At 34.9% G+C, this 11,341-nt stretch overlaps 1 protein-coding gene across 1 annotated transcript; it reads left to right on the top strand.

Annotated features, from left to right (window-relative positions):
* The first annotated feature begins 2,018 nt into the window (after positions 1–2,018).
* Positions 2,019–3,824, top strand: LOC110102556 (peptide-N4-(N-acetyl-beta-glucosaminyl)asparagine amidase A-like). Its single transcript, XM_020830929.1, has one exon. It carries the CDS (start codon positions 2,019–2,021, stop codon positions 3,822–3,824), a length of 1,806 nt encoding a protein of 601 aa, XP_020686588.1.
* Positions 3,825–11,341: the final 7,517 nt, after the last annotated feature.

Consider the following 11,341-nt stretch of genomic DNA (forward strand, 5'->3'; position numbering starts at 1 on the left):
GATAGATTTCTGTACTTGTGATTGTAGTGTAGTTCCTGAGTATTGTACATGAACTTTTGAGATATGAATCGACTTGTTATTGATGTTTTTAATTTATAGATTTTTGTTTAGACGGTGATCAATTGGAGAATTGTAGGTAACTCTGGTAAATGGCTGGTTAATTGACATTCTTTCCAAGTTAGATCTCGGGGCATGACAACTAGTAATCAAGTTTTTCAAATTAGGCATAAGTTGATCCTTGTGGGAACTATATTCTACTCATAATTTTATTACTTTATTGCGATACGTACACTTACGTTAAATCATAAATCAAACTAATGAAAAATATTATGAGTATTTATTTAAACTATATGATGAATGGATCATAGACATTGTTATTGTTTTTAAATGGAAGTATGACAAATATAATATGGCGATGCCAAAGAAGATGATGACTACTCTAAAATCAAGCATAAGTGCTTCACTATCTCGATGAAGTGAAGATAGCCCAAAAGCGAAGATAGATAAATTGTATAAAAATCACCTTTTTCACAACAATTCATACATAGATCTTTTGTCCATGGTGTCCAAGTTAGAAAGAGCCAAAGCTGAATGTATTAAGATTCAAGTTCAAAATCAACAAACACGGAAGGAATTAGGATGGTGCCAGAGCTAAATAGAAACAAGTATGGGTGTCAAAATAAGTTAATAGGTTGGATTTAAGATTTGACCCAACTTTAATCTGATTAGTTCGAACCTGACTCATTTAATAATATTGGGTCAAAAAGATAGATTCAAACCAAATCTGATAACCCGTTTAAAATAATAAAATATTTTTTTTTATTTACTTTCTAACTAAGATTTTAAGTTATTTGATTAAAAATAAAATGATTATAGCAATAAATAAAGGAATTTAATTTTAAAAAAATATTAAAATGGGTCATTTTTTAGTTGGATTTGTGAGTCAACTCGAACCTGACCCGTTTAATAAATGGATTGAAATGTTATTTATTAAATGAGTCAACATGAATCTAAATTTTTTGGTTTGAATCGATCGGTGGGGTTATCAATTAACACTCATGGAAACAAGTTCCGATTAAATTTTGAGATCAATGATCAAAGAAAGACTAACGATGAAGGAAGAGCAAAAAACAAATCATAATTGTTTGGAATCAATATTCAAAGAAAGAATCATGATAAAAAATATTGGAAAAAGATAATTGAGGGAGCAAGAATCATAGTGGACACTAACGTAATTGAGGGAGAGTGAGCTGCGATGGATACTCAGAGCATCTCCAACCGAACACCAAATGAGCGTATGGTGTCGTTCAGTCGCTCCAGCCGAACGCCAAATCTTCCGCCATTTACTTGCACTGTTCACCCATGCTATTTTGCTCTCTCAACCGGAAAAACACGCGAAAGGGAGAAGGATCGTTGCCTTCGCAAACGCACAAAAATGGCGTTCGATAGGAGCAGCACCACGGCATTTTGAAATTTTGCGGTATTTTGCCATGAAAAATAGAGTTCTCCGTTGGAGATGCCCTCACGCCCTACATGGAGTCAAAAGTCGTGTCTTGCCTTGATTTTAAATATAGTAATTGGGATGAGAGTATTTTAATCAGAATGTTAAAATTATTTTATGTATACTATAAACATGTCAAATTTATTTTTAGTATTTTAAAATTAAAATATATTTTAAAAAATAAAATAATATACAATGAAATTTTATTACTTTTTAAAGTAGCAAAGAAAATAAAAAAAAAATCCAAAAGCCTAATTTACCACTCTATCGGATTCCACTTCCTTTCAATTAGTACAACGATTAGTAAACGAAATTACCCCGAAGCATCATAACTCCTACTCTCCCTATCTCCATTTGCTGCTCCATAGCATCTCCAATCGTACAAACAAACAGAACAGAGCTCACCTGCAACATATTTCACTCGCCACAAATTCGTACCCTAAAAAAGAACTCGCAATCCCTATATAACTCACATTCCTTGATGCATATCGTCATTCCAGTCCGAATCAGGAAAAAAATGGAATCCGACCGCCGCTACCTCCTCTTCCTGTTCCTCCTATCCCTCGCCTTCCCCTCCACATCAAAAATTCCACGTACTTCAGAAAATGACTACAGCTTCGACACCTCACCGCCACCGGCGGCGCCGCCCCCGCCGACTGTCCAACCAAACACCACCCTCGAATACATGGACCCTACTATGCCTCCTCTCCTTCCCGCCCAAAACCCCCAATGCTCCCTCCAAATCCTCCAACGTGATTTCGCCGCCACCGCCGCTTCTAGTTCTCCTCCTGCATTCTTCAGCTACACTCCGCCGGCCAACTGCCCTTCCCCTTGGTCCCGCGTCATCCTCGAACTCTCCGCCGCCGCATCTGACATACAAAAGGACCGAATCGCCGCCATCTGGATCGCTGGCGCCGAAATTCTCCGCACCTCTACCCCGTTTTCCTTATCCCCTGGCGTTTTCTGGCGAGTCCGGAAAGACATTACCCGCTACACCGCCCTCCTCCGCCGTCCCACCCGCTTCTCTATCATGCTGGAAAACAACCCCAACGCTACACTCACCGGAATCTACTCCGTTAACGTCTCCCTCCACTTCTACCGCGGCGCAGTGAATCGCCTGAACTCCCACCCCATCATTCGCGGTTTGTATCGTGAACCGGCCGATCTCATCATCCCCATCTCTAACCCGACTGGCCCGGATTGCTGGTTCCGGGTTACCAACGAAACCGACGTCCGAACCCGTACGGTCCTTATCCCCAACAACACATACCGAGCTGTTTTAGAAGTCTATGTCTCGAACCACGGCGACGACCAGTATTGGTACGCGAACCCCCTCCGGTCAAACGATGTCGGGGTCGCCGGAACCGACGGTCTAGCGTCGAGAAAACCGAATGGCGGGTTCCGGCAAGTGGTGGCTACAGTCGACGGACGATACGTTGGGTCCGCGGTGCCGTTCCCCGTAATCTCGCCGGGGTCGGTGAATCCTTTCTTCTGGGCTCCAGTGGCGGCCATCGGCGCATACGACCACCCTTCCTATGACCTCGAACTGACTCCCTTTGTCGGGAATCTTCTCGACGGGAAGCCCCATGAGTTCGGTTTAACGGTGAAGGAAAGCCAGCCGTATTGGCTGGTGGATGCGAATCTCCATTTATGGCTCGACGCCTGGTCAGACGCGGTGGAGGGCGGGCTGGTTCGGTACAAGGTGCCGCCTTTGCATCTCGGCCGGCAAGCGGATTGGAAAAACGCAGATGGGAAGTCGGAAATGGAAGGGCAAGTGATAATCCGTTTCTCCGGGTGGGTGAGTTCGTCGGCGGGGAATGTGACGACGAGTGTTCGGCATAAGTTCAAGTTTAAGAGCCATGTGGAGGTGGAGGAGAAAGGGGAGATGAAGAGCGTGGATATGGAGACTAAGGCGAGAACGAATTTGAGGATTGAGAAGGATCACGTGGTGATTGGAAGAGTGGTGGTGGAAACAGAGGCGCCGTTAAATCTGGTGACTCACAGTTCGAATGGGGGAGGAGGGACAAGGATACGGAAAACGAAGCTTTTTCATGAGATGATGGAGTCGAGAAGCGCGACCGAGGGGAAGACAGAGGATTGGTTCAATACAATAACGGATCGGCAGGAGTCGGAAGGGTCGGTTCTGATTGGGGAGGATGGAGATGTGGTGTGGGGGAGTGGGGATACGAAGTCGATTTATAAGTTTAGGGATGATAAAAAGTGTTATTTGAGGACTGTTAATATGGTGGGAGGGAAGTTGGAGGAAGATGAAGAGAGTTCTTCATGCGCCGCCGCTGCTCTTTCGGGGGCAATGGAATCTTAGCTATCCGATAATGATGTTGTAAAGGTGGCGATTTTATGGAAGTATGACGGTGAGGGGATCGGTGGTTGCAGGAGTATTTAAGGCTAGGGATGAATTTGTGTGGGAGTCGCCATATCGTCTCAATTTGATGTTGAATCAATTTAATAAGAACTGGATGATTTGGCATTATAGATTTTTTTTAAAGATGATTTCAAAGCAAAATATTTTTTTAAGGGAGATTATTATTAATTTTGATCTATTTGAGTAAAAATTATGCTCATTTTTTTCTAATTTACGGAGTTAATAGAAAAATGAGTTATTATATGATTTTTTTTTTCAAGAATTATAATTGATTTGAAGTGTGGGATTTATTTAAAAAATGAGCATCAAGATACATTTAAGGTAAATTGTGTGAAGTTGCATCTCCTCATTATTGTGAATGTTGGGAAGTATATGATATAATGGAACAAGAAAGAAAAGAAAAAAATAGAAATAAACAATAGAGTTTAACGTAAAAAAATCCAAAATCTAGAAAAAAATTACAAATCCATACCAAACAACAAATTTCACAATGAAAATTAGGATAAATGTACAAATCTCTTTCTTTATCATCCTCTCCTTGTCTCACTTTACTCTTCATTCTCTTCACATAATAGACAAAAACACGTACTTAAATTGCAGAGGGACGCAACCCTTCATATTAAGCATGAAAAATCAGAAAGAAAAATTCCAGCTCGACTAGCAGTGTTGTGGCATCAAGGTTTGGATTGCCACGACACTCCACTCACCATCATCCCACCAATCACGACTATCAAACATTTAAGCGACTACTCAGGTACATTCAGGGAATGCAACATTATGGTCATCCTCTCGTTAACAGTGCTCTTCAACTCTGCATATATGTAGATGTGGGTTGGGCTGCAGACTCTATAGACCGAATATCCATCACAAGTTTCTGTACCTTTCTAGGGCATAATTTGGTATCTTAGTGTGTTAAAAAACATGTGAATGTTGCCAAATCCTCTACTGAAGTCAAATACAGTGCCCTCTCCTCAACTACATATGATGTCATCTGGTTCCTACTACTTGAAGTTGAATTTTAGGAACACCAAACCACCCCCACTCCAATTTATTTTGACAACGCCTCAGCCGTGCCACTTGCGAACAATCCAATCTTCCATGCTAGAACAAAACACATATAAATTGATTATCATTTCATCAGCAGCGACCACATCAAAGCAATTGAAATAACCCTTCACCTAAACTTAGTCGATCAACTAGCTGATCTCCTAACAAAACCATTGTCTGTCACGAGGTTTTATGAGTTCATGAACAAATTAATCATTTGACCATCGAATGCTTAATTTGCGGGGATTGTTAGCACACACGGACATTATGTTGCAAGCTAACTTAAGCCTATCATGGACCATCTACATGAGCAAATGGTCACTGCTCAACTTCTCTGCAACTATATACTTCCATCAACGGCAACATTGTTATTCCCTAACCAACTTTTTTACCTTAAATCTATATATACACCTTCTCTATAATAAACAACATAGAAAAATATACATATGCTACAGTGATACAAAATAGTTTATATTATCTTTCTCTCCTCTGTTCTAATCTATGTGCAAGTTTCTCTTCATTCGGCACTCCACGATCTCCATCTTCAGCCTGACTTGCAGGGCCACTATACTGCATCTTATGATGATGCAGTGTATAAGTATACAATGTTGCATCGCTCTAATATATAGTGTCACAGTGATGTGCTGTTGCAATGAAAAAAAATTGGGACAAGGCCCCTAAACCTTAAGCAAGGGGAGGCTCCTCTACAACCCCTGTGAGCTCAATCAATAGAATTGATGTTTAAGTCAACAATACAATCCTATTAATCAATACAATTAGATTCCTCACATATCTAATAGTGAATGGAAGAATTTTTCTCGTTTTGGATGAGAGGTATTTGGTTGTTTAAGGTTTAAAAAATTGCTAGGTTTAAAAATATAATATCAAAGATATTATATGAGAAGGTAATTGTACATAAAATAAGATAACACAGAGAACAAAAAGATTTAAATTATTAGTCCTCAAATTTCTATATGCATCTCTCACTGAGATATGGGCAAATTGATAAGTCAGATGTCTGATTATCATTTCCTATCAAAAGGGCTTCACTGTTGCTATTAATAGTAGTATGCATCCCAAATTTAAAACTGAAGATGATTATATTTCTGGAAGCATTCCAAAGAATCTTCTCTTAGTTGAATTGTCATGATCATAAATGTTATAAGAATTTAAAGATTATGTTTTTTTAATCTCATTAAATAAAGCCATTAAAGATATCACTTTTCGACATGTTTGACAACATAGATAGAAACAAATTTAGGCTTCATTTAAAACAGCTTTCTTATTGCTTTGCTTTTTTGCTGTAATTATAATTTTTATTTGTCATTATTTTTAATAAATTTTTCTACTAGGAATCTGCTTTCTATAGTAGCTTTTAAAAAAACTATTTTATTCATACCAACTTTACAACTACCTTTATAAAAGATACAACCATCTCAAATAGACCATTAGGCTTCATTTAGGACAGTTTTTTCATTGCTTTGTAAAGCTGCTATAGAGAAACTAAATTCTTAAGTTTGTTATAAAAAGTAATATTTTAGTAGATTTTTTTTTGAAAATAGCAAAAAAAATTTGGCCAAATAGAAATTATAATTGCAGTCTAAAAAGCAAAGCATTAAGAAAGCTGTCACAAATGAAGCCTGTAATTGCTTTAGACCACTGATTTTTCCCTTCTTTTAAGAGATCTTTATAGTAAAAAGCAGCTTTACAAAATAGAAAAAAAATCATCCCAAATATAAACATGGACATTATACTGATTATTATTAATTTTGATCTACTAGAATAAAAATTATGCTCATTTTTTTCTAATTTATTGGAGTTAATAGAAAAATGAATTATTATATGATTTTTTTTTCACGAATTATAACTGATTTGAATTGTTGGATTTATTTAAAAAATGAGTATCAAGATACATTTAAGGTAAATTGTGTTTAGTTCCATATCGTTATTATTGTGAATGTTGGGAAGTAAATCATGCAACGGAACAAGCAAGAAAAGAGAAAACCAACAATAAACATCAGATTTTACTATAGAAAAACCCAAAATCGAGAAATAAATACAAATCCATCAAACCAAAAATTCCTCTATTAAAATTAGGATAAATTTACAAATCTCTTCTCTCACTCTCTTCTTGTATCACTTCACTCTTCGAGTTAAGCATCAAAAATAAGAAAGAAAAAAATAATAAATAAAAAAATGAAAAATAAGAAAGAAAATTGCCCTATCAGTGCCATGGTGTTGGGGTTTCGATTGTCGTGGCACTACTTACCATCATCCCACCAATCACGGCTATCAATCACTCAAGCGACTACTCAGGTATATTCAGGGAGCACAACATTATGGTCTTCCTCTTATCAACAGTGCTCTTCAACTCCGCACATATGCAGATGCGGAATGTGCTACATACTCTACATACCGAAAATCCGTCACATGTTTTTGTACCTTTCTGAGGAATAATTTGGTATCTTTGTATGTTAAAAAGTAGGTGATCGTTGTCAAATCCTCTACCAAAGCCAAATACAGGGCATCTTCTCAGCTTCATCAAGCTCCTCTAACTTGTAGCTGAATTTCTGGAACACCAAATCATCTCCGTTCAAATTTATTGTGACACTTGCAAACAATTCAGTCTTTCATACTAGAACAAAACACATATAAATTTATTATTATTTTATTAGCTACCACATTAAAGCTAATGAAATAACCATTCTCCACATAAACGCAGTCGATCAACAAATTGATCTCCTGACAAAACCATTGTCTGTCACCAGGTTTCATGAGCTCAGAAACAAATTAACCGTTCGACCATTAAATGCTTAATTTTTTTTTTTTTTGGGGGGGGGGGGAAAGGGGAAGGGGGGGGAAAACCCCCTGCCAAACCAAAATCATAATTTCTATTTAACTATTACTTTCTCATTGCTTTCAAAAAAAAAAATTGTGCTAGAAAACTAATTTTTACAACTTATATATATATATATTATTCATATCAACTTTACAACTACATTTATAAAAAAAAATAACCATCCCAAAAAGACCCTTAGGCTTCATTTAGGGAGGCTTTTTTATTGCTTTGTAAAACTGTTGTTGAGAAACTAAATTCTTAAATTTGTTATAAAAGTAACTTTTTAGTATAAATTAAAAAAAAATAGCAAAAATAAGTAATTAAATAGAAATTATTATTGCGGTCTAAAAAGCAAAAGCATTAAGAAAGCAGTCACAAACAAAATCTAAGATAGCTTTAGACCAATGCTTTTTTCCTTCTTTCAAGAGATTTTTATACTAAAAAATAGCTTTACAAAATAGAAAGAAAACAATCCCAAAGGTAGCCTTAATATATATTAGGTTGAAGCTTTTGATGGTGAATCAACAAAAAATGTCATTAATGCTTTCTTGGTAACCAATAAAACTAACATTTAGTTAGAAGTGTTTAAGAAATAATTATGTCTATTTCTACCACTTGGAGGGAAAAAAAGAATCTTGCTGAAGTACGTGATCCTAAAGCTATGAAAAATGCTTTTGATAAAGTCGGGTTTTTAGAGAATTCCTCGATGCCAAAACCTTCATGGAATTTTCAATTATTTTCATAAAGCTCGATATTTCTACTATCAAACTTCTTGTGGAGTTTGAAGACAAAAAAGTGAAAGTGAAGAAGAAGAGTTTTTATTATTGTATTACGTAAATCAGTAGAGAATATCACTCAATTATAGTATTTTAAGGAAAGATTGTCAGCTCATCATGCTGTACAGAAAGTTTGTCAGCTCATCATCTTGTACAGGTTAATTAATCTTCAACCAACGAAACAACAGTTTTACTTATCTTTTATATATATTATAATAAAAGCAATAGCAACTAACTATTACTCAATCACATATACATTTTATATATCTTATAATAAAAACAATAGCGACCAGCTATTGCTCAATCACAAATAGATTTTCTTTCTCAATGCTTATGTTAATAATATGCTTAAATAAAATACTTAATTTTTATATAATATAAACCATATAAAATTTAATAACATCTATTTTATCTAGTAAAATTCATAAATGTTGCAGTCAAAATCTCCAGAATAATCAGTTCGATATCATACAAAAAATTATGTGGTAAATGTTCAATAAAGATAAAAAAATACAATAAAACCAATTTTGAGGAGAAGTCAATGGTCAAAATCAAAATCTTTAAAAAGAGAGATATGATTAGAATCACATGTTTCAATCTAAACAATTTTTATAAAAGTGGCAAAGCTATCTGGAGACCAAAAATCAAAATTTCCTTTTCTCTCTCTTCCTTCCTAGAAAAAAAATTGTAATTGTTTAAAAGTAGTGATAAAATAATGCACTCTATGTTTAACGCCACACCGCTCCAGTTCAAACAAAAATTCATTTTTTTTTCTAATTTTTATTATTTTCAAAAATTGAAATTGTTGCACTCTATAACTTGTACCAGAGCAAAAGTGATTGGTATTATTTTAATTGTAATTATTACATCCTTAAATCTGAAAGCTATAATTTTTATCTTCTTTGTCTTAGTTTTCGTCAAGATGATGAAACCTCATAAAGAAGGAGATGAAACTATGTGAGACATCTTGATAATAAGGCCATCTAACCAATATATATAGATAAAGAACTTACGGGTAGAGTTATTGGAATTACTCCAAACGAATTCGATACGAATAGACATTTTATTGTCCTCCACTTCCTAAATTTGATTATTGGTAGCTAAATAAGATATTTTGGTGCCAATCTACATTGATAAATTGATTGTTGTAGTCATTTATATAAAATTAACTAATGATGAATCACTTTTGTTGGTGTTTAGGGATACTATTCTTAGACTCTATAAATAAAAATTTTCAAAAACTTAAAAAAAAAATCTAAAGTAAAAGAGAATGGACAACCAACCATTGTGAAGAGGACCAACAATACAAATTTTTAGCATAATTCTAGCCATTTAAACCCATCCTAAGTAGATTGGTCTAAATTTTTTAAGATATCTATTAGTGACATAATAAATGGTCTTGAGAATGAATTATTAGGTGCAATGCACTCAAGCTTATTTATTGCCAAATGCCTTGGGGATGCCAAGCACAATCATCAATGTCTCAAGGATAGGCTTGAAATAGGTAAGAGGGTAATAAAAGGTCTAGCCTCTAAGAACAATAATATGATTAATGAAGCCAAGTAGATGACTCATTTATATAAAACTATTGAGCAGTCGTTGAAGGATACAGTAGCCATGCATGAGATATTGATGAAGCTAAGTAAGAAGAAAACTAATAGGATTTTGCTAAAGTCCAAAATTGAAGTCTAGAAAACTAAAAGATGTTCTAAGATAGATATTTGCATGTGTTGGGTCTATATTCAAGATTTTGAAAGATAAAATTATTTTTGCTGGAGTAAATTTGAGATTTTGGTTGAAGAATCAACAAAATAATCCCAGAAAAACTTTTAACAATAAGGATGTTAAGTGAAAGCTATTGACTCAAAATATTCTTCATCAAACAAGCAACTTGTTGAAAAGGCTATACAACTAATAAAAAAATCCAACTTGTTGAAAAGAATATATATATATATATATATTTGCATTTTCTAGAATATGAATTAGGATGGTTTACACTATATTTACTTTATTTTGAATTCTTATGGGGGGAATTAGGGGCAGCACTCAAATACGCAATCAACACATGCAAAAACTCGAACTCAAAACCTCTTAATTTGGAGCCAAATTCCCAACCAATAAAACAAAAAATGCAAATAAATTTTTAATAATTTTTTATAAATATTTTTTTAAATTTAACTTTTTAATCTTATTTTATGTCCATTTAACTCAATCATATATAAATAAAAGTAAAGATCTCATAATCATACATTTAAGATATAACCTTGGAATCTTCACATGTTAAAATCCACTCGATCTAGGCTTCGTTTTGGATGATTTTCTTACTGCTATTTATGCATATTTTTTACTACTAAAAAACTGCTTTAAGAAAAAGTAAGAAAGCCGTCCCAAACAAAATCTTAGTTTTTTTGGATTATACACTTCAATGAATGGTAATATTAATCATTCATTTTAAGTGCATAAGATAATATATAAGAAATTTGATTAACAAGTATAGCATAAATATCAAATGATCAATTAAATCATGAACATTTTATTAAATTCTAAGCAACTTACTTACTAAGTAACAAATAGCTACGCTCTAAAAACATAACAGACTAACAGATCAATGCTCAAGTGTTTTTTCTTGGACCGTTCTACTTTGATCGGATTCTACGATACTTACTTGCATTGCATTACGCAGTTCACTTTGTTCCACACCCATCGGATTCGACCAAGCAAAGCAAAGCCCCTTCGAAATTGCATTAGTACAGCACGGTCCCAAGCGAAACCACGACGAACGTCCCTTACTTCAG

This window comes from Dendrobium catenatum, unplaced genomic scaffold (assembly GCF_001605985.2).
Source record: "Dendrobium catenatum unplaced genomic scaffold, ASM160598v2 fragScaff_scaffold_716, whole genome shotgun sequence".
NCBI classification, from domain to species: domain Eukaryota; kingdom Viridiplantae; phylum Streptophyta; class Magnoliopsida; order Asparagales; family Orchidaceae; genus Dendrobium; species Dendrobium catenatum.